General features: G+C 40.3%; 1 protein-coding gene across 1 annotated transcript in view; it reads right to left on the reverse strand.

Moving 5' to 3' along the window:
- Window positions 1-25,000, reverse strand: part of pcdh15b (protocadherin-related 15b) — a 125,996-nt gene that overhangs the window by 60,998 nt on the left and 39,998 nt on the right. Inside the window, exons 11-18 of the mRNA XM_071513849.1 lie at window positions 24,326-24,532; window positions 21,012-21,146; window positions 16,489-16,638; window positions 15,485-15,576; window positions 15,002-15,103; window positions 7,209-7,341; window positions 5,977-6,056; window positions 1,788-1,881 (exon numbers count right to left, since the gene is read on the reverse strand). Coding sequence (XP_071369950.1) covers window positions 1,788-1,881; window positions 5,977-6,056; window positions 7,209-7,341; window positions 15,002-15,103; window positions 15,485-15,576; window positions 16,489-16,638; window positions 21,012-21,146; window positions 24,326-24,532 — 993 coding nt within the window. The remainder of the gene's footprint in view (window positions 1-1,787; window positions 1,882-5,976; window positions 6,057-7,208; window positions 7,342-15,001; window positions 15,104-15,484; window positions 15,577-16,488; window positions 16,639-21,011; window positions 21,147-24,325; window positions 24,533-25,000) is intronic.

Consider the following 25,000-nt stretch of genomic DNA (forward strand, 5'->3'; position numbering starts at 1 on the left):
TGTGTGTGTGTGTGCGTGTATGTGTGTGTGTGAAGACAACCCAAGGCCTTTAGAGTGATGCTGATTAATGGGCCTGTATAAGGCAACTACACCCCAATCTTCGCTCCCCTCCTCTCCCTCTCTCTTTCTATTTCTTTCTTTCCTTCTTGCCTTCTCTTCCTTTCTCTCCCTGTAGCTCACTCTGTTCGTCTCTTGGCTTCCCCTTTGTGTCTCTCTTTATACCCTCTCCCTCTCTCCCTCTCACTCTCTCTCTCTTTACATTTCTCCCACCCTCTTTATTCTCTCCATCTCTCTGTCTCTTTCTCTCTTATTCAAAATAGAACGGGGTGTCAAGCAGAAAAATTTCCAAACAACTTTTAGCTATTTCCTGACTTAAAGACCTTTGGGGCAGAAAGATAATACACTAATTGTCAAGGTCCAGAGGGCAACTGAGTGTGTAAATATGTGTGTGCCTGTGCCTGAGTGTGTGTGTGTTTGTGTGTGTGTGCCACACATTTGCATCTTTATACAATTGTGTACACGCGCACACACACACACACACACACGCACACACGCACACACGCACACACACACACACACACACGCACACACACACAGTGGAATTGTTAAAGTAATAAGAGACCCCCTCAGTCCCTCAACACCAAATCTCTCTCCCTCCCACTTCTTTGCTCCCTCCATATTTCTGTGTATATGTGTGTGTGTGGGGGTGGGTGTGTGTGAGAGAGAAGGTCAGAGTATTCAAATCAGCGTTTTCTCTCCTCAGTGGGACCTTAAACTTTACCTTTTGTTTTAATTGACAGGTGGGGGAGGAGATCAGCAAAGAAAAGAAGAGGGTAGGAGGAGAGGAGGGGAGATAAACGTGTCCCAAGCCTTTAAGTGAAAGATGGCTGATAGGGAGGAGGGAGGAGAGGAAAGCAGTGGAGAGAAGAGAAGAGATGAGATGAGGAGAGAGATGAGAAGAGAAGAGACGAGGGGAGACGAAATGAGGAGAGTAGAGAATAGAAGAAAGCAGGAATTGAGAAACAACTGGTGGGCGATAGAGGGAGTAGAGGGGAAGGGAGGAGCAGGAGAGGGAAACAGATGAGAGGGAGAGGAAAGAGGAGAAGAGGGGAGAGCAGGGGGACAATGTCTTCATTTGACTTTCATGTGACAAAGGCTGAGGATTTGACTTTTAAAAAAGGGGAAAGAAAGGCAGAGGAGGAACACCACAAAGAGAGAGAGGGAGAGAGAGAGAGAGAGAGAGAGAGAGAGAGAGAGAGAGAGAGAGAGAAAGAGAGATACTCTAGTGACCTGTTATCAATTAGGAGAGAGGCAGATAGACAAAGTGAGGGAGGACACACATATTTGCCAGCAAAATAGCTCTTGCAGTACCCAGGCTAAATATAATTAAAATTATATGCAGCAGACTCACATGGAGAGAAAAGGCTAAGTGGAGTACCCCACTCTGCCAGATTCCCATCCAAATCCCGTAGTTTTAATTTGTCAGAAACCCAAATATAAACATCTCTTGTGCATGTTTATTGGCCTGTCATGGCGCTAGAGACGTCCACTTGTGCTTGGTGCTTGGTTGTTTGTTTCCTCTGTCTACAGACTGTAAAATCATATGAAATAACAGGCATAAGGAGAAGCCAGTTAGCAAGAAAGTAACAGGTGGGTAACTGCGTTAGCTGGTGTGTGTTGGCAAGTTCACCTCTATCATTTCTGTCTCTCTACTATCAACACACAGCAAAATGGAAAGAATTAACAACTTTTGGTTAATATCGGTGTGGTATTGTAGGGTTTCTCACCCCATGTGGGTGTCCGTCTGAGGCTGTGACCACCAGGGTGTAATGGTCCAACGACTCCCTGTCCAGAGCCTTGTCCAGAACCAAATGCCCCGTCCTGGAGAGACAACACACACACAACCCTCTTAACAGCTAGCCATAGAGGCAGAGGATAGAATAGAATAGAATAGAATAGAATAGAATAGAATCAATAGTGCACAATACAATACAGTACAGTACAGTAAAGTACAATACAATAGAATACAATACAGAAATACAATGGGACAGAGCAGAGCAGATAAGACTAGGCGAAAACAGAGTAGGCCAGACCAATCAAGAACAGAACGGAACGGGACGGAACAGAACGGACAGGAGACGAGAGTACAGAAGAGTACAGGACAGGACAGGACAGGACAGGAGAGGAGAGGAGAGTACAGGACAGGACAGCACAGGAGAGGACAGGACAGAAAAGGAAAGGACAGGACAGGACAGAAAAGGAAAGGACAGGACAGGACAGGACAGAAAGGGAAAGATTAGGACAGGACGGGACAGGACGGGACAAGACAGGACAGAAAAGGACAGGACAGGACAGGACAGGACAGGACAGAAAAGGAAAGGTTAGGACAGGACGGGACAATAGGACAGGACAGGACAGGACAGAATGGAACAGAACGGAACCGGACAGGACAGTACAAAACAAAACAAATGATATTGCAGTGTAGTATAGCTGTAATATGTTAATAAGACATTCTTTATTGTGATCTTACATGAGTAGTTTCAGCCAAGCCATCTGACTGGTTAATTGCCAACCATGTTGATAATTATTCTTCATTAGTTGCTACTTTTCATTCCTATGTACAGTATGTATGTACACAACTTTGGTGCAAACTTTTCAGACAGTATGCAAGCACTGATAACTGTTGTGTAACAGCCATAATACCCACAAGTGCATTTGTTTTTTTATTGTAATTATGGGTACTTCGGTGAGGCAGATGGCATCTCGTACCTACCGCATCACCCATAATCACAATAAAGAACGCCCTCTCGGGTGCTATTGTAATAATGTCTCTGACAGTGATGTGGGGCTTTTATGCAATGGATACCAATGCATATGCACTAGGTTCAACCGATGTGGGTTTTTGGATTAAAGATGGCTGATAGTTCACTCAACATCTGAAAATTTTAAGTGTTTTCCCCTAGATTTCATTCTTGCCAGGATGGAAAAGCCTCTGAAACAGCAGTTAGACCATTGTGTGACACTAAAACTACCATTGAAACCCAGGATAATAAGAATAAGAATAAACATACAGTATACATGCATACTTGTGTGGAATCAAAATATTGCATTAGAATCATTTCAGGTTAAGATTGTCCCATTATACAATAAATATCTCATCAAACAGACTGAATCATAAGCATGTAAGTGGCCAATAAAAGGCCAATTTTAGCACAATATATTGATAGATCAGTATTAGTATCAATATATACCCAAAAAGTTCTTCAAAGTAGTATGATTACATAAAGAATACAAAACAATTAGAAAGCTCAGTAACCAGCTGCTTGGTTAGAATGGCACCTTTCATCAAGCACAAATCATTATTATGGTTGCAACAAATATTGGACCAATCATAATCTTAGCTGAAGTCAAATATAATTCAAAAATCAACACATCCAAAGAAGACTAAAGTTAAGTTTAAAGGTAAAGTGATTACACCAAAAGAAAATAAAAAAACTCTAGAAGATCTAACAGATCCTGTACAGCATATCTGAGACTTCTGGCCAATCAAAAACAGCAGAAGTCTTTGATGTAGGGCTTGATTGATTAGTTGGTCTTTTCCAAGTGAAGATTTACATAATGATTCAAGTGTTTTTAATTTAAGCTGCTTTCATGAATTAGAAACGATGTGAAATGCATATTTTGCCCAGATATTGACAGACTGTATGCATAAGTGTATTTGTGTGTGTGTGTGTGTGTGTGTGTGTGTGTGTGTGTGTGTGTGTGTGTGTGTGTGCTAAGTGGTCTAGAGAGGGGAAGATGTAAAGCTGTTTTTTTTTCCAACAAACTAAAAAAATTGGTCATGTTTATTTATGGATGATTCATGAAAAGCAATGAATGGCTGCGCATATGCACACACACACACACACACACACACATACAAACACACACACAAACACACACACACACACACACACACACACACACACACACACAGAGTTAATATCTGGGCAAAATATGGAATTTAGGAAGTGATGGATGAAAGGAAAACTAACATAGTGAAAAAGGATATGCTTGTGAAGTGGGATTTTAACACACACACACACACACACACACACACACACTTGCTTTATTCAAATGTATGTAATTTCCTGACAAAAAACGTTGAGAGAGATGTGTTTCTACTCATATCCTCTAACATCAACAACTAGTGCCACACACACATGTACGTTCAAACTAGAGTCACTCATATCACTTCATTTGTGTGTGTGTGTGTGTGTGTATGTGTGTGTGTGTGTGTGCGCTCGCACACATGCCTGTGCATGCTAACTGTGTAGTGCATGCAAACATGGGAACATACAAGTACTTATATTGCAGGTAAAATAATGTGTGTGTGTGTGTGTGTGTGTGTGTGTGTGTGTGTGTGTGTGTGTGTGTGTGTGTGTGTGTGTGGTTCAAGCAGGCCAGAGAATGATTATAAGATTCAGGGCTTGAGCTCTGCCCAGGGCTCATATATAAACACACACACACACACACTCACACACACGCTTACACGTGCACACACATACATACACACACACACAAAGAGTCTGAGGGCTTTTGGGGTTTTTATTCATTTATTGCTCATTAAATATGTATTTCAGATGCTGGGGAAAGATCCTATCTACATTTTCAGAGGGAGGGGGAGAAACAAAGGGAGGAACAGAGAAAGTGAGCAAAAGAAGGGACAGAAAGAAAGGGAGGGAGAAGAAGAGAGATCTAGAACAAGAGGAGAATACAGGCTTAGAAAAAAAGACCAAAAGGGAAAGAGTGAAGGGCAGGGAAAGAGAGAAACAGATGATGAGGGAGGAGACAGAACAGAAGACTGATAAGGTGGAGGAAAAGAGGGAGGAGAGAGAGAACAGAAGAAAGACAATACCGAGCAAAATGAGAGAGAGCAGAGAAGGAAGTAATGAGTAAGAGAGAAATGGGGAGTGAAAAGAGAAAGGAAAGAAAATGACAGGGAGGAAAAGAGTGACAGACTCTGCAACACAGAAACTCATAAATACAGGAAAAAGATTAAAATGAACTGAAAAACTTTCATTTCTGCATTGTAGGAATTTCTGATGGGTTCTGTCCAACATTATAATGATAATGGCAAATGTTTCGGAGCAGCCTCAGCTGTGTTTTCTGCATTATAGCACTATGAGAACAAGCTCTGATATACTTTCTCCACTGCACAAGAGCTCCATGCCATGCCACAGTATGCTGATGTTTTTCCATTGTTTTTGTGCACAGTTTGGCTCAGTTCAAATACTCCAGAAACACATTGGGAAGGCACCCAAACGTGTCTGGTACTGGCCTATTTTGTAAGGGTGCTGGCATGGCTGTAACATACACAGTTGGTCATTATGCTTAGGTTAGTCAACACAGGGTCTTCTTTTAAACCTTTTTTAAAAACATATTTTAATTTAAAAAAAAGGCCCTTTTAACATAATGTAATGTGTTTTGCTTTGTATCTTCCTTTAATCTTTTTATAACATATTTGAAACAAATTGTCTTTTAACATCATGTTGTGTGGGGCTTTTCTGGTTCGGTACATATGTTACATACGGTATATATGTATATGTGTATATACGTTTTAGTTCTTTTACTTGTCTAGTATTTATATCTTATGTTTCCTCCTCATTTTATTGTAAAGCACCTTGTAACCTTGTTAAGAAAGGTACTATATAAATAAAGTTTATTATTACCATTCAGCTGAAGACCAAAGGATTCTGATGCTGTAAAATACACATAGCAGCGATACTTGTGCAACAGAAACATTCAGAGGTGAGCTATGAGGAGGATTATCACCAAGAGCTTTTGAATAAATGTGGGTTATCTGGGCTTCATGCTGAACAATTTACTGTAGTTCTGCCTGACGTGTGATAGCAGATGATGGGTTGAAGGGCAGCAGTTACATGAAGAAAATGATTGTAAATGTGTGTGTGTGTGTGTGTGTGTGTGTGTGTTTACCTCTGTTGTAGTGTAAAGTGTCCATGGGGGTCTCCACTCTGGATGTTATAGCTGATGGGGTCCCTCTCCCGATCCATTGCCTTAACAAACAAACAAACAAAACACACACACACACACACACCATTATTTTCCATCAGCAAACCTTACCCCTCAAGTGTATTCAAGAATAGATATTTGTTCTAAACAATAAATGAATAAATTATGTATTGGGGCATGAATTTAACATTGAAGAGTGTGTGTGTGTGTCTGTGTGAGTGAGAGAGAGAGAGAGAGAGAGAGAGAGAGAGAGAGCAACACCCAGAGAGAGACCCCTTGGAATACCTGACCAAAAAACACTAACTAAACCTAACCACACAACCACCATTGACAAAATTCAAACAAATAGAAAAAACAACACAAGGAGAATATTATCACTATTGGCAAAAATAAATCAAACTTATAAACAAAACTAAATGCTTCCAAAACCTTAAAACAAATTACAATTTGGCCCAGTATCTGATCAGAATCAAACAGCCCAGACAGAGGAAGCTGCTGGCGATGTACAGACTCAGTGACTAGCAGCTAGCTATAGAGACGGGCAGGAGAGACCAGCAGCTAGCTATAGAGACGGGCAGGAGAGACCAGCAGCTAGCTATAGAGACGGGCAGCCACAGAAGAACCTGGCTGCCAAGAGAAGAAAGAGTGTGTGTGCACTGTGACTCAGGAGAAATAGAAAGTGAGGAACACTTCCTTCTCTCCTGTACCAAGTATGAACACATCAAGAACACATACTTTTCAAAAATCTCTGAAAGAATAGAGAACTTTCAAAATCTCAGTATCAATGAAAAAATGTGTATCCTGCTTGGAGAAAATGTTGAAACAGTAGAACTCTGTGCTCAGTATGTGATGTCCTGCCATACTCTAAGAAACACATCAACTCTGTAAACTCTTTTCTCTTTTTTTTTGTAATCATCAATGTTATGGTTGTTACTGTCCCGAAATATTCTAATTTGATGAATCTATATATTTAATATGCAGTTTATTTCATTTTATTTTACTTTATTTCTAACTCATTTATGTTTGAATCAATGCTTTGACAACATGTGCACATGTACGTCATGCCAATAAAGCTCCTTAAATTGAATTGAAATGAATTGAATTGAGAGAGAGAGAGAGAGAGAGAGAGAGAGAGAGAGAGAGAGAGAGAGAGAGAGAGAGAGAGAGAGAGAGAGAGAGAGAGAAAGAGAGACCACCTGCAGATTAAGCAGTGTAGCTCCAGTCCTCATAGCTTCACTGATCTCCAGGTTGTACTGTTGCCGGGGGAAACGGGGAGGGCTCTGGTTGTTTGGAGGCAAAACTTCGATATAGACCGTAGTAATGGACGACCTATAGGGAGGGAGAGAGAGAGAGAGAGAGAGAGAGAGAGAGAGAGAGAGAGAGATGTGTTAAAAAGATAAAAATGTGTGTGTGTGGGGACTAGAGAATGGGGTGAGACCGATTGGACAGACAGATAGATGCAGTACATAGATAGATAGAGCGGCAGGCGATAGCAGAGGAAGAGATAAGGGAGGAATAATGGGGGAGGCATGTGTTAGAAAGGAGAAGAGAGAGGGAGAAAGAGGAGCGCTGGAAGGGGTGAAAAGAGGAGAGGATAATGACTGAAAAAAGGAGTGCCAGGGCGGGTGAACAGTCAATTATTTAAGTTTGGAGGAGCTGGCCGGTGTTTGTTTCTCGGCACTCCATGCTGTGTTTAACTAATCGATAACAGCGTGGAGTCAGCAGCAGCGCGAGTGGCAGACGCTCTAGACTAACTATATATTAGTGCTCTATCTTGTATTGAGCTTTTATGAACTTTCTTTCGGGGGTACAATTTTCTGTTGTTTTTGTTTAATCTGCAAGGCTCTTGAAGGGAAGATTCGGGATTTCACTGATTGATTGTTTGCGGTTAATATCCTGCTTGAGACATCCAAAACTGGCTGCCATTTGCTGGTCGTGTTAGTGCAAGTGAATGGTGGAATGAATCCACTACTATAAAAATCACATGCAAGTCCTTTCCAACAGTTCTGGGACTTATTCTTACCGTCACTACAGCTATGGAAAAATATGGAATAGCTTGCATTTGATGATTGAACATATCTTATTCCCTACTGATGTGCAAAGACTGAACTTAATTTGCTTTCAAGTTTGCCTTTACGTTGGTTCAATGGTTAGAAAAAAAGAAAAAGAAAATGTATACTATCTGTATACTAGGTTACCATCATCCACATACTTATTTTCTGCTGTTTCTCATGCTTCATTTGAGCAAAAGTATGTCTAAATATACTAGAGTGACACCATTTTGTTATGGCAGTGCCATTACATCAGCTTTAAATATGCCTTCATTATGCAGTCTTATGCACTTCATTATGCAGTGTGGCATATTAGTTACTATCTAGACCCTCAGAATCTCAACTATTACTTAAAATTGAGCCCTAAGGATGCGAGCAAAGCATGGCCATGCTAATGCTATTGGAACACATAACCCTCTAATGTTTATAATGGGATTAATATTGTAGAGAGGCTTTGCACACGTCCACCACTCAATTTCAAATGAATAGAGTGATTACGGGGTTTACAGGAATGTGCCATGATATCAAATATAGCATGCTAAGTGGTGGAACTGCGCCATTCCTCTTTGTTTTTTGTTTCAGTTTCAGGAGTTTTTTCTTCCACTGATGGGTGTGAGCCTCTCTTGCATCTATCTGTCATAAGATTTTTTGGGCCTGCACACCCCTTCCATCGAATGTCCGGCTGGTGCGGTAAGTGTAAATTCAGTTTATGTTGTTTTGATGAAATATCATTGCCATGACAAACTGACATTCAAGTGTGAATACATCACCCAATAGAGTCATGCTGTAGCTTCAATAAAGTATTAGAGCTGGCAGTTAAAGCAACTTGGCAAAATTAAGTTTAGAAAGGGAATTACTGGAAGAAGGGAATTAAAGGAAAAGTGGAATTAAGCTAAAAAGGGAATTAAGAAAGGAAAAAAAAGGGAATTATGTTGAGGCAGGAGCTGAAGTTTCAATTTTAATGGCAAGGACACCCAGACAGAAATGCATTTATGGTAGCATCTGAACAGTAGATTGTTTCACTTCAGCTTATTTATAGTGAAATGAAGTTTGAATTACACAGTGTTTACTTCCCCTCTCAAACAGCTTTGGGCATTTGACAAGCTGTATTCACTGACATTTTTAATCAACATACCACTTATTGTACAACAGCATGTCACCATAATGACTTATAATTGACAGAGCTGTTTATTTCCAATGTTGTAAACAGCTTGTGTCCTTTTTTTTTTTTTCTGCAAATGTTTGCTTAGCGAGGTCACAGTTGTTGTTGAAAACTATTTGGCCCTCTGGCAAATTGACTGCCCTAATATAATTGGAAGATAACGACAAACTAGCTGCAAGTTACAGGGAAGATCCAAACTTAAAACAAAAGTCTCATCTGTTATTCCTATGATCTTCAATACTTTGGTCTAGACTTGTGATCATGAACAACTCTCTCCGCAAAAACAAGAAACAACAGAGCTGAGACTCTTAATAATGACATTGAAATAAATCCATTGACAGAAAACTTGAGTCAAACTTTGTGGACACTGTGACTGTGACAGTGCCTGAGGTCATTTTGTGCAAACATGAACACATTTTCTTGTTCATACCTTTCAGCGCTACCATGAAATAACGCTAATTACAATGTAAAAGCTCCAACAATCATTCTGTCAGTCCACAAAGTCAGTGAAGCAGCTCCAGGTTTTCTCTTGATTGTTTCACAGATTAAAGTCTTGGCTCTCTATTTTCCAGGTTTGGGAGAAACTTGGAAGTTCATAGACGGATATAGCGGTCTAAAATCACATGTGTATAGAGGACAAATAGATATATGAGTTCAGTTTCACATTGGGAAAGGTTGAAGAAATGTTGCTATACAGTCCAACAATCTAAAACAGGGGAATCATTTATAGTTTACTAATTTGCACATTTTAATGATAAAACTCAGAAGCAAGATAACAAAAAAAACATATCAGACCTAATAAAAATTGTCTATCCTCTAAAGAAATAAAGCTTTCATAGACATTTTCTACAGAGGTCAAAGCAAAGTTTGAAGAAAAAGAACATATGATGACAGATAATTTGATGCAGTCCACAGCTCCTTCATTCTAACAGGAGAAAAAAATACCTCTTTAATATGGTTTATCAAAGAGGGCGTCAAAGCCCAATGTTAGTTCACAGAAAAATTTAAATGGCTCACAAAAATTCTTCTGGATGAAAATGTCAATTTTTATTGGCTGCATAATGGGCTTATAACTTTCGACATCGGGTAGAGTGAGTAAAACACTGTAGACTTATAACTTGGTAATCTAAATCCAACATAAAATGTTGTCAAATTTGTTAGTACCAGCAGTTCTTAATAGATTAGAACCAAAAATCAGTCATAGTCCCGTTTCTGGTGGGTCCTCGCATGACAAGTAGTGTTTTTTACTCACCCTGAATTTCAGGTATAAGAGACTGCATGGGCTTAGTTTGCATCCTTACATGGCAAGAGTATTGGGTTCCAGCAGAGAGAGATTAACTCTACTCAAACCGGATCAGAGACTGAAAAAGCCAAAGAACCTCGTGTCTAAACAATAGCCCACAAAATCCATTTAGGTTTGCAGCAAAAAAAAAAAAAGAATACAAAAAAAGAGTCTGGAAAAACGTAAGCCCCCAGTGAGAAATGGACTGAAAGCCAGTGTTTTATAAAAAATGATTCAGATGGTGTTATTGATGAGAACAGATTGAAAGACTGGAGATTATTCAATACTGGTTTCTATTGTTTGTAGCCAAGGCCAATTTCTCCTTCTCTTTCTCTACACCAAATCTCCCTCTGTCTATAAATGATACTTGACAATAATTAATTATTCTGTTTACATCCCTTCTTCAGTATTTCTTATTTAATATTTATTATCCATTTGGCAGACACGTGTAATTATATAACTGCTGTTCCCTCTTTTGTCCACACACACACACACACACACACACACACACAGACAAAATCCACACACACCTGCACACGTACACACACAAACACACCTACAAACACAATCACACCAACACACACATGTGTACACACCAGCACGCACACAACACAACCCTACACACACACACACACACACACACACACCTGCACATCAATCTTTGGAAGAAACAAAGTGGAAATAATGAGTTTGTTTAGTACAATAGACTTAACAGACACACATTTTTTTGGGGCAATTTCCTTTTACCCTGCAATTTACGGAGCCCCATCCTGCACTTTAGCCCTGTCATCCACAACTTTTTGAGTCACCACTCCGCACCGCTGCACACACACACTGCACCTCCTTCTCCGCCAGTCATTTAGAGAGTTATTTCGCGTTTCAGTAAATCATGGTCGGCTTAGGTCAGTGTTTAGGTGAATGGCTTTGTACTTGACCATCCACTTTATAATTCTCTGAAAATTCAACTTCAAATTGCTGCTATTTTCTATACCAAGGACTCCTCAACTACAGAAAGACAATGTTAGTTTCCTGGTCTAGAGCAAAGGCTCATTAAAACACTCTTTATGTGCCCTTGAATTAGGACCGTGGCCTGGTTTTACATCCCGAACCCATAGTTTAAGAAACACCACTCCACAACATGCCTCGTAAGGCACAGTGCAAAAGGATCTATCTATCTATCTATCTATCTATCTATCTATCTATCTATCTATCTATCTGAGCCATGTACTTTTAGTCTGGAATGAAACATTTACCTCAAGGGTTCTTCAGCTTTTCCAGCCTGGGCCCCAATCATCCAGACTCATTAAAAAATATTGCCACTCATGTCTTGTTGGTACCGACAAGGAAAGGGACACACAGCCCATTTTGAGTCCTGACCCACAGTTTTAACAAACCAGGCAGGAGAGAGATAGATATTGATCTGTTAAGGGGGGGTTATGTTTGATATTTTCAGTGGAGAAAAAAAAAAAGGGGGTCTGGGGAAATTTGGGGACAGTCTGTGAGCCAATCACTGGAACCACCTCAATCTGCAAACTTTCTCATTCTGTATTGATTTGGCAGCCACAGAGCTGAAGCAGAGAGGGAGGGAGAAAAATATTCTAGTTTTTATGATTACTGACAAATATTGTATCTTCAGGTCAGGAGGGAGAGAGAGAGAGAGAGAGAGAGAGAGAGAGAGAGAGAGAGAGAGAGAGAGAGAGAGAGAGAGAGCATTCTATTCTAATGTTGACAATTAATGACAAATCACATATTTTATCACCTGGATACGGAGTCAGACATGAAGACCGTTTATCATCTCCACTTGAAGCATCATCTGTTTTGTTGAATGGGATTTATTAAATAAGTTGATTTGATTTGGGGAAATTTGGGGACAGCCCACAAGTCAACCGCTGGAGCAAACTTAATTTGTGAAGTTTCACGAAGTTTATTGATTTGGGTGCCACAAGCGCTGAGAGGTTTTCAGGCTATTTAATTATTAGTTTTGACAGCTATTGACAAATAAATGAAGCCAAAATCATCCAAAAAAGCACTCAATTTGACTTCTAGAGCAGGAAGAGTTTAGTTTTAAAGTTACATTTAGGTGTGTATCATTGATGCTTTTATCTAGAGTGACTCACACTACAAAGAGCAGGGAGGAGTTCAGTGTGCTGCTCTGCACTGACAGGAAAGGTAGCTGGTGAAAGACACACATTAGCTGTTCTGGGAGATTAGAGACGATTAGAGAGACCATCTTTCAACAAGATAGTCTCTCTAACCACTATGCTATGCTGTCATTTTGGTAATGGTTTCAGCAAAGATGTGGGACAGATCTGTACTTAACATCAACCAGTGCTTAAGTCAAACACTGGATAAATGTCAATCAGTAGAGTTGAATTATTGCCATACACCGTGTGAAAAATATTAGGCCTGTTTCCTATCTTGTAACGCTTATTTAACCAGGTAGGTTACTTAAAAACAAATTTCTGAGCAGGAGGCTGAGACTGCACTCAGCCTGGGTTCAAGTATCACAGCAAGTATTCGCTGTAGTGTCCTTGAGTATGGCAATGAATGCTGCCTGACCTCTGACCTCCCTGTGTGCAGGGGCAACTGAAAAATAATATCTCCTGAAAAAGACCAATAAGGTATCACCCTTATTATTATTATTATTATTATTATTATTATTATTATTATTATTTATTTACTGCAATTTTTCTGAGGGAGTAGCTGCAGTGGAATGGATGGTAACATACATTTACTCACTCTCGTCTGGGAGCTTTCCAGTGCAACAGCAGTCTTGGCCAGTGAGCATTTTAGGGTTCAGTGCCTTGTTCAAGAGTATTTTGGCATCGTCACTGAGGGAGGGAAGAATGTTCCCCACTGACTTCCACTGACGCAGATGTTCTCAATCGGGTAGGGGACTGAAACTGGCAACCTTCCACACAAGCTGGCTTACCTAACCTCCTAGCTACCGCCACCGTAATATTGCATTGTGCCACGTTTTCCACAATGTTCCAACTAGCTTTAGCCTAAAAATCCCTCTTTCTTACCCAGCCTGCCCTTGTCACATTGTTTGAGGATGAGAGTTGACTAAAATGTTCCAATTTGTTCTTCGCTAAATGTTGCCTTTGTGCTGTGTGCGTGACTGTACCTCTTCTTGTACTAATTAAATTGCTCCTTGTCTGAACCGCAAGGACTGTGGCTTTTTCCTCTTTCTGCAAGGGTACTGCACTGCTAATTTATCCATTTGTTGAGAAGTTCCAAACACAAATAACTACACATAAGTGTAGTTTGAGTGTTGGAAAAGGACACCCATAACAGTCAGGAGCAGGCTGGTATGGTTGAACACCCTATCTTGGTTTGTATGGTGTTTGTTATTAACGCACATTGTTATGGTTTCTCTGTTTTATAAGATAATCCAGTTTATCCGGAAAACTGGGAGAGACAGAGAGAGAGGGCAACACACAACAAAAGGCATGAGCTAGACTGCAAGAACAAGAGTACATGGTATGTTCCCACTGAACCATGTTGAAGCATGATGCAGCAAAATGCTAAAATACCTCCAGAGATCAAATTGTCTGCCAGTGCAGCTGCTCCATCAGTCTGTGGAGTCATGCAGATTGACCTTGTTGCAGTGGGTGAATGGTTCGATTGCCAGATTCGCCTCTGTTTCCAGACAACGCATTGCTCAGTAATTGTTGAAATTATAATTTCACATCTTAACTCCTCACTCACTCCTCACTTTAGATGCCAATCAATACAAACAGTGTATACAAAATATTAGGGGTACTTGCTTTTTCCATGAAATAGTCTGAGCAGGTGAATCCAGGTGAAAGCTATGGTAAGTTATTGATTTCATTCATGAGAGAGAAATGTAGATGAAGGGGAGGAGACAGGAGACGGGGGAAAAGCGAAGAAAAAACGAGCGAAATGTAGCTTCAAGTCCTTATCCTCAAAGAATGTGACAGCAGCAAAGTGCATTACTTTGAGGACTACAGCTAGATTCTTATTTGTTTCTTTTAAGATGTATCACACTTAAACTCTATGCTCTGTGTGTGTGTTTACCTGCAATTGTTGAAATTGTTCCTATTTTGAAATACAGACGGTATAATTTCCTTTCCTTTTGTCAAAACGGAGCACCTTGCACTGAAGCACCCTCTCATTACCTCGTTCTCTCTGTCCGCTCTCTCTCCTTCTTTTAGTGTCCCTTTCTGTCTTTCCTCCTTGCCTCTTCTTTTTTTCCCTCACACTCGCACTATCCATTTCCGTCCCTCAGACTCCTTCTCTGACATTTGCCGATGTAAAACCATAATTCACTGTATATTCCTGAAACTGAAAATGGCGCTCTGGAGAATGGCGAATGGATGAAGGAGAAAGAGAAGCGAAGGAGAGTTAAGGTGGGATAAAGGCCGTCTAATAATGAAAATGAAAGCTGTCTAAGCCCAATGACCCATCAACCTCATCACCAGGCAGACGGGGGGGGGGGGGGGGGCTGACAGGGAGGCAGACACCCTCTACCTTCTATGAGGTTCAGGTCCGTTGTCCATGGCTTCCACAGTCAAAGCATAGCTCCGCCCCACAGTGAGGTTAACCCCTGTTGCCACGGTAATGACCCCAGTGCTGTGAAGATAAAGCTCACTTTATTTTACATTATAATGAATAGATGTTCAGAAAAAAAACTCATTTGTTTAGCAATTACACCAAGGTATCGCAGTTAATTTGACAATGATATACCGATGTACAAATGCTACACATAGCAACATACTAACAATGAGAACAATAACAATACCATTAGTTCTATTAATAACACTGTGGATGGCAACTTCTACATCTTCTACATTTCATTAAAGCATTCTCATGTCATATTGCAAGTCGACTCATATGGCCACTGGCTCATCAATACCCAAAATGTTGCACTAAGCTGTTTCAAACTGAGGAATCCCCGGAACTAATTAACAGCAAAATAAAACTTTTATATGACATAATGACTGGCATATTTACTTGGTGTTGATAAGGAAGTGTCCCTGGTCGCCTGCTAAGATCCGATAGGTGACCTGACCATTGGGACCCGCATCTTTGTCTACTGCTGACAGCTGCGTAGATACACACACACGCACACAAAAGTGCACACACACACACACACACACGCACATACAAAATAAAGCAAACACATTCACACACACAGAAAAACAGACAATTGCACATGAGCATGGGCACAAGAAACCACAAAATACATGCAGATAGACACACAAATACACACACCCAAGCAGAGGTCCGTGCCCCACACACACACACACACACACACACACACACACACACACACCATGATGAAAGGAGTAATCCGTTACTAAATGAAGTTGCTAATACTCAGTGGTGGAAAGTAACTAAGTACATTTACTCAAGTACTGTACTTAAGTACAATTTTGAGGTACTTGTATTTTACTTGAGTATTACCATTTTATGCTACTTTATACTTCCACTCCACTAGGGAGGGAAATATTGTACTTTTTTACTTTTTACTCCACTACATTTATTTGATAAGTTGAGCTACTAGTTACTTTGCATATTCAGATTAATAATACAAAATATAATCAACAAATAAATTATGATGTATTATTATAGATAAGGAAGATAAAACTTGATTGATCCCCAGGGGGAAATTTACAAACTACCCAGCAGTAAATAAAGTCATTAAAATCAGCTTCACCTTTACCAGCTGCAACATTAAAGTGATGTACACATTAATGCATCAATAATTATAATCCAATAATATAATATACATTATTCTGAATAATGAGTACTTTTACTTTTGGTACTTTAAGTATATTTTGATGCTAATACTTTTGTACTTTTACTTAAGTAAAAATTTGAATGCAGGACTTTTACTTGTAACAGAGTATTTCTGTGGTATTGTTACTTTTACTTAAGTACAAGATCTGAGTACTTCTTCCACCACTGCTAATACTAGATGTTTCCCAAACTGTATGATCAATATGTGTGTGTACCTGTAACACAGTTTCTCCAGGCGTCATATCAGTATACAGGTTGACATTATAGGAGATGTTGGCGAACGTCGGCGTGTTGTCGTTTGCATCCAACACCGTTATCGCCACTGGAACCGGAATGCTCTGCTGCACGCCATCTGAGGCTACCACCTGGGGAGAGAGAGAGAGAGAGAGAGAGAGAGAGAGAGAGAGAGAGAGAGAAAGAGAGAGAGAGAGATGTGTTAGAAAGATAAAAATGTGTGTGGGGACTAGAGAGAAATATAACAATATACAATCAATGTATAGGTTTCTGTAGCCACTGCTACCGTTGACGTATTTTGAAATAAAAGAACTTACAAAGGTTGACTGCAAATAATGTAGGTAATTTAGTTAGCAGCATTCAATTGTTTGCATGTATACACAAAATATGAACACTATATAGGGAGCTAGTCTGCTAGCTGGTGTTAAAACATAAGAAGCAGACTGTAGAGCTGGCCATGGAACATCATTTATGTCACTCTAAAGATAATATGATCGCGTACATTAATCCTTGCATCCAGAGCACTTGTGCTTTTACTTATTCGCTTTGACTTATTTGCTCTTATTCGTTGCTGTCATTATTGATTGCAACCAGTGCTTTGGCAATGTACACTGACATGTATGTATGCCATTAGAGCTTACAGTGGTTTTATTCAAGCACAGTGGAAGCAGAAGAGAAAGAGATTAATAGTGACTGTGAAGTGAATTCAGTGGCTACAGGCAAACTGTGGTAACCACAGTGCAGTGGAGACATTTTGACCCGTCTCTCTACTGCCTCCGAGCTAGCAGAATATACAGCACACATATAAAATACCAGAGACTGGGATATTCCAGTCTCTGCTCAAAAGTCTCTGCTCAAACTTATAAAGCTTAAGTCTTTTTTTTAAGTCTTTTTTTTTTGGACTGTCACAGTTTCCCCCAGGTCGAAAATAACCTAAATTAATTTTGTTTGTCCTACAGAGGGATCATTTCTTGCAGTCTGGCGGAAGGAGACAGCCAAATATGTTAAAGTTGACATGACTAACATTGTGACAAACAAACAAAGATACAAAAGACTGGCAATCTCAAAAACCCTGTCCCACTGAGCCACCAGGACACCATGATCACTTTCCTCTGTTCACGTCATCATTTCTCTTAGCAAAAAACTCATATGAGGAGGGACAACTCACTGACAACAGAAAAAAATGCCCTCTTGTGTAGAAAATGTTTCACTAAGCCAAGACACTGACAATGCATGAATCATGGATTTCAATGAATCAAAAAACCTAACCGAAAACTTAACTTTTACAAGGTTGCTGCATGATGCTGGGCATATAAAATGAAACTACAGAAAAAAATATACCTGAGGTGGGCGAATTGTTTGCTCAACTTCTCTCAACTACTCTATGACCTTGGCATATTGGGGTTCTCTGTTTGTTTCTTTGTGTCTACTGAGGTGAGATAGTTTTGTGTCATATTTTTTAATCTCACCCCCATGTTCTGTGAACTTTCTGTATTTTATCATTTTTTTTATGCACAAATACAAACTCTCAAAACTCAGAACTCATATCTCTCGCCTGTCTCCCCTAAGTTTAATTTCTCCTGCACAGCTCTCAAGACGATTGTTGTTCTCCTCTGCCTTTAAATCAATGCTTCAAACCCACTGCATTTCTATTTTTTACTTGAATATTGTTTTAGGTATATAGATAAAATGATATGTATACCCACAAACAAAGACGCACACAAACATTTGTGTCCACCACTGTTATTACGACTGTTTCTCAGTTTCAGAGAAAAGGATTTTTGGAGACGGTTTCTACAGTATACTGTCAATATAAGTTAACTGCTTACTAAAATATAATCACCTTCCATGTCTCATATCACTCTCTGCAATCTCTTCAAATTTTATTTTCTTCAGCGGGGCTTTCATCATTATTACTGCACTATTCTTCTCTGTTTTTCAAATAATCAATACTTTCGTATTTTTAGCTTTCTTATTGCTTTATGTATAGGCTACAAACAATAAATATTTGAACATGCAAAAAGACACACCCATTTCTCAGTTCCTGGAAAGCTGCAAGGTGTCTTCACACCAGTGCTGATATGAGGTGAAACTCAGACACAAACCTAATAGGCGGGCTGACTGAGATGGGTTAACTACAGACTCAAATGAAAAATAATTCTTCCTTATCTTATACTGTAATTCTGTCTCTAATCTCCCTTTCTCTCTCTAATTTAACAAGCTCTCAACATGATTACTGTTACCTCTGCCCTTCAATCAGCACACCAAGCTTCTCACTTTTATGCTTTTAACTTCCATACTGCTTTATGTAAACACAAAAGAAAGTGTGGGTGGAAATGGCTCAGCGGGCAAGGCGCCTAGCATTCATCTGAAGTTTAAGTCTGACTTATGACTTTGGTGCATGTTGTCCCTTCTCTCCTCCTGTCACTCCATTATGTCTAATAAAGCACATACACTATGAAATGAATCTTTAAAAATGGGTTTATACAACCACATTGCCCAGCCACACAAGTGCACACCAACATTTGTGACAAAAGCTATTTTTTTTTCACTTGTGTCCAGTATTTAGTGAGTTAGTTTGTATTGTTCACTTTACATACAAGCATTCATGTTGGTGCTAAAGCATGAGTTTGCACCGTAATAAATATCACACAAATATATATAAATAAATATCACACAAATATATATAAATAAATATCACACAAATATTATACATAAGAGGCGAAACTGATACCAATCTTCTCCACAGGCGTGTTTGCCAAGATGATGATGGACTCCTTTAAATTATAATCATCCTCCATGTCTCATACCTCTCTCTCTCTCCCTCTCCCTCTCTCTCTCTCTCTCTCCTGTCTTCTCGAAGTTTCATTTCTCCTACAGGGCTTTCACGATGATTACTGTTCTCCTCTGCCTTTCAATCAATACACCAAACCTTCTGCGTTTTCCATTTTAAACTTCCATAAAGCTGTGCGCACACACAAGCACACGCCAGCTCGTACAAAGCCACACACACACACACACACACACACATATGTGTACACACACACACACACACACACACACAAACCCTGCCAGTCTGTGAACCAGGCTGAAGTGGACAGATAACAGAGAGCTGTACTAAGTAACAATGGTGGTTTGCTCTGCTAGACAAACACTACTGCTGTACCTCTTATGGTGAGGCACAGGGAGATATACTTTCTGCTTTGGCAATGGCTAGGATCTCTGTGTCATACCAACAAAGCAGCTACTTATTTGGATTGCATTGAATTGAGATAGAGAATGGGAGAGGGAGAATGATAGACAGGCAGGGGGGAGAGAGAGAGAAAGAAACAGAACAAAAGACACAGGGAAAGGAAGGGAACGTAGAAGGGAGAAAGACGGAACAACAGAGATTAAGACAGACCCTGACACTGGTGAAGAGAGAGAGATGCAGACGGGGAGAGCGACCACTGTAACGAGTCTTGTTTTCTATTTCCATTCCTCCGTTGAGCCAATGGGAGCTAAGTATTCAAAACTAGCCAATCATGGGCATCCTGGTGGCTCAGCTGGCCCCTCTCTCTTGCAATCTGTCCTGTTGCTCTCAACTTTGAACCGAAAAATGGCCATAAATAATGCCCAAAAAAACCCCCAAAAAAACAAAACAAAACAAAACACAAAAGCCCTGCTAGAAGTCATGTTGAGCAAATTAACAGGACCCATTTTTACAATATCTACAAATAAATTCCTATTCAGACTGTACAGGCAATAAATTGTGCTGGCAGATGAAAATAATATTGTGCAATATTGAGAAAGATGTTCATGTATAATTTAAAGAACAGTATACAATGACATACTGTAGGTCCTCTTCTCTGCTCATCTGCTTTGTCTTTTCTCTCCTCTCTTCTCTTTTATTCTCTCATCCTCTGCTTTCTCTTCCCCTCCAACTACTCTCTCTTCCATGCCTTGTTTCTCTGTTCCCTCCTACTCTTCTCTCCACTTTCTTCCCTACTCCGCTTTCACCGCTCTCTCCTCCACTTTCTCTCCCCCCACCTTTTTCTTCCCCTCTCCTCTTAAGATGTTATTGCAGGTTAAATGTGAAATCCATGTTTACAACAAAAGTCTTATTTGAATTCATGGGGTTACGGGTGTCTGTGCCTCCAATTCCTCCACTCTTTCCCTCTCTCCTCTCCAATCCTCTCATTTCAAAACGGTCTCCTATCCTCCCTCTCCCCTCCTTTTATCCTCTCTACCCCTTCTCCTTGTGTCCTCTTGTCATCCACCCTCTCGCCTCCTATTCTCCCCTCCCCCCTCCTCTCCTGTCTTCACCTCTCCTCTCCTCCGGTGGATGATAGTCTATATTTAAGACCGCTGTTATTGTTTCATCAGGGGCCTCAGGGATGAAGTGAGTTTCTCAGATGCATTCAGACACTAACATGGACTCTCTGACTCTCTGTCTCTCTCTCTCTCTCTCTCTCGCTCTCTCTCACACACACACACACACACAAACGCCAAGGCACTACAGTACCGTGAATGTGTATGAGTCTTGTGTCTCTCTGTCGAGTGGCTGAAGCAGGGTGAGATATCTTCTGATTCCAGCACCAGACACGGTGAAGATGGTGGAGTAGCTGTCCAATGAGAACTGGAGCTGAGGATCCCTGGTCTGTTAGAGAGAGAGCAGAGAGGTTAGAGCCACAGAGGAGACACTACTACATCTGGGAGTTTTTTGTTTTGTTTTGTTTTCTTTGTTAACCTGCTATACCCAGGGAAGATACTGCTGAACACACTTGCTCTTTTCCAGCAATATCCTGCCTCATGTTCATATGTCTTGTATTGTTGGCCGCTGCACAGCAATTGGGGATTAAAGGAACACACTTTGTTTTTGGGAGATTGGCCCGCTGGCCAATTTACCCATTAAGTGATGAGAACAGAGACACCAAAATCATCCATGTGTCCCTGGTACATGGCTTGCTTTAGTGCTCCATTCTAACATTTTAGCAAACACTACAGTATGTTGAGTGACAGGAGGCCACTAGCATTATCCACAGTAAAAACACTGACCTCTTAATAATCAAATATCGTTAGTAATTTTTATCACATGGCCTGTAAAAATGAAATGCCATTAACTCAATATAACGGATGTAATCATTTTTGGAACTGTTTCAGGTGAGGAATCACATATTTATCCACTGCACAGTGAGTTTTAGCTGTACACAGTCTCACACTGCATTCATTTCCTATGGAAAGCTCAAAACAGTACAATATTTTTGTATATTTCATGTAAATCTTACCAAATCTCCTACACCAAGCTGCCAGACTTAACCATATATCATTTCCCTAAATGTTTAGCTTTACAGCTGCTACAAGCAAAAGTTCTCATTTTTAATTTCACAATGAGACATCCAGCATTTGAAAAGTGTGACACCTACAAAACTATGACAAAATAATTATCAACAGTATCAACATAAGTCACTATTGATTATTATTAGGCTACCTTTTCTAAAACAGAATATAGTTATAGGCTATCTTGAGCTGTTTAGTTACACAATAGCAAAAATATATATATAGAGCTTTTCTATACAGGTTATAAAGGGTTCCGCCTCACAAATACAGAAATGCATGTATGCAAACCAGCAGAGAGCATGGAAGTGCTCAGAAAGGAGAGGATGAATGACTGAGAATCAAAAATCTCCTCCAAGGTTTTCCTGACATAAAAACTCTCCTCTGAGGGTGTATTTTGTCTGTGTGTGTGTGTGTGTGTGTGTGTGTGTTACGCACAGTGATGGAGAGGCAATCCTCATCCAAGTTCTCCTCTGATATTACCCACACAAACAGTCAACTCCTCTGTGTGTGTGTGTGTGTGTGTGTGTGTGTGTGCCAGCGCGTGTGTGTCAGCTCACATTCCAGATAAGGCTGGCTCAGCAGGGTGGGGGGCTGATAATATTGTCGATGTAGCCAGAGTGGATATTGAGTCATAAATAAGCACAGACACACACAGACATATACATACACTGTTTAGTACACACAGACACACACACACACACCCAGACAAACACACTCACAGTCTGTACACACACACATATACACACACATAAATAAAAGTGATGGAAGGCACATAAAAGCAATTAGGACTAATCATCATTGTTGGTACTTAATGCTGGAGGAAAGACCAGGGTTAGCAATATTTAAAATGACTCAACGTATATCAACTGCCAAACACACACACACACACACACACACAGACAGACTCACAGACAGACACACACACACACAGACACACAAACTAAGCCCATTCCCTGCTGTGAGTGTAGAAAGCAATGAACCAAAGCTTGTTTTTGTTAAAATGCCTATGGTACGTCTTAAACAAGCCAAGCTCTTGGGAATGCATGGGCGATAACAATGTTGCAGCACTGTAAATTCTTACATTATCACCAAGAGGCAATTTAAGGGGGAAATAGTTTTACTATCCAGATTCACAGGCAAATTAGATAGTGCACTTCAAACACTGCAAGCAAGGCACGAGGCAGAAATCCAGCAGAACAAAAAGGAGGGAGAACGGAAATGGAATCAGCGCCTTCAACAGCCCAATCTTTCATTTCTGTATGGTGTCCCCCGTTTAACCACTGTCATCACACTGCTAGCTTTGTTTACATTGTGATTTAATGGGTTAACAACATTTCCCCTCATCATTATTAAGGATATGCGGACAATATGAGACATTTAAAAATCAGTTTTCTGTATATTTTGGGGCGGGAAAAGGTTTGATTACATTCGTTTGAACTTAAGTAAAAGAGACCTACATTTTCAATTTGGATGGAAGACTAGAAGACAAGCTCTTCAACAATATGTCAGTACCAGTGCTGGGCTCATTACTCAAAAAAGAAACCCAATTACTAAATACTCAGGTAAATTGTTACACTACTCGTTACAGGTACAAGTAATAGTATTACTCAAATTACTAAGTAACATGTTACCACTGAACACTGGTCAATACACCTCAAAATTTAGATGAAATTAATACATTTTAGTGTTAAAGCCACAATCGTTAATTTCAATATTTACAACCGCCACTGATTGAAGCCTTAGTCAGCTCAGCAGAGAGAGGGAAAGACAGACTCCACTGCACTCAGGTAATACCTACAGGCGTCTGGTTGGCTGCCAGCTATAAAGGGAGCAGATATAACAAGTCATATCAGTGGGTCCTCAGTGTGAAGGAGATAGAGGTTTTCAGCTAGTTAGTAAAATCACACATACATAAAATGTGTCATATGAGTGAGCGCTTGTGATGAGTGCTTGTGATTTTGCATGTGCTCACCCCTTATGTGTGTGTGTGCATACAAGCATCTGTATATATTTGTGTCTGTGTGTCAGTATCAGTGTTTACTTCTTACTTCTTAGTTGATTAGTTAGCTACTGTAAATGGGCGTTTGGGTGTTAGTCAACTGAGGCTCGTTTAGTTAAGTGTTGCTAGTAGGCTTGAATGCCTTTTCATATCGTATAGTAAGTTATTTCCTGAAACATCACAGGCACAGCTCACCAGAACACCACTCTTTCACACACATTAGATCTGAAAGGCAATTTGTATAAATGCATTTATTTGCAGGGAGGCAAAAAGTAATTAACCACCCAAAATGAATAAAGAATAATAAAGACATTTCGATCACCTATAAAGTTCCTTCCAAAAGGAATTTTTGCATTGTTCTCATACTATTTGATTCATCAGTAACATGACAATTAATCAACTTAGAACGTCTTTAGTCAGTGACAGCTCTGACGTGTGTGTGTGTGTGTGTGTGTAAGTATGCAAGCTTCTACCTGTTTGTACATGTGTATTGTCCTCACCTCCTCCACATCGTTATCCAGAGCTATGATGGCCAGCGGAGCAGCCAGGCTGGCATTGGTCGCTATGGTGGCTCCTACAGGCGACGCCTCACTAACGTAGCCATGGTAACCGGTCTCCAGGAAGTAGGGTGCCTGGTTGTTCTCATCCAGAACTTCAATTTGGAGGTTGGCGAACGCTGGAAGGGGGTGGCCGTTGTCCTGCTCTGCCTAAAGAGAAGGAAAGAGGCTGCTGATATGTTCTGACTGTGATGGTTGAGTTTGTGCGCTCCACCGGCTACTGCCCATGCTGCTGAGAGGCTGTGTTCTAAAACACATTCTCAAACTCAATTTGCCTGGTAAACAGTGAACATTTTGGAATCTACCAGCTCAGTGGGCAAAAAAAAGTCTCCTGCACCTTGTTGCCATTTTTGCGGCAGCCCTACCAGGAAATTTTGTGCACAGACAGATTTAAAGATCCCATATTCTACACTTTCTAGTGTTTTATTTTATGTCTTAAAAGCTGTTTGTGTGGTGTCTTGTTCCAAAAACACTCTCAACCCATTTTTTTTCCAGCATCTCTCTGACCTTACCAACAACAGGCTGTTTCTGTTGCTATGTCTTTTAGGCTCATTAATATTAACGACTACTCTGTTCTGATTGGTTCATTGGCTGATTGGTGAGACACCACAGACACTG

This window comes from Centroberyx affinis, unplaced genomic scaffold, assembly GCF_046629955.1.
Source record: "Centroberyx affinis isolate AG114_WGS23_722 - 3 ecotype Tasmania unplaced genomic scaffold, CSIRO-AGI_Caff_v1 ptg007578l_1, whole genome shotgun sequence".
NCBI classification, from domain to species: domain Eukaryota; kingdom Metazoa; phylum Chordata; class Actinopteri; order Beryciformes; family Berycidae; genus Centroberyx; species Centroberyx affinis.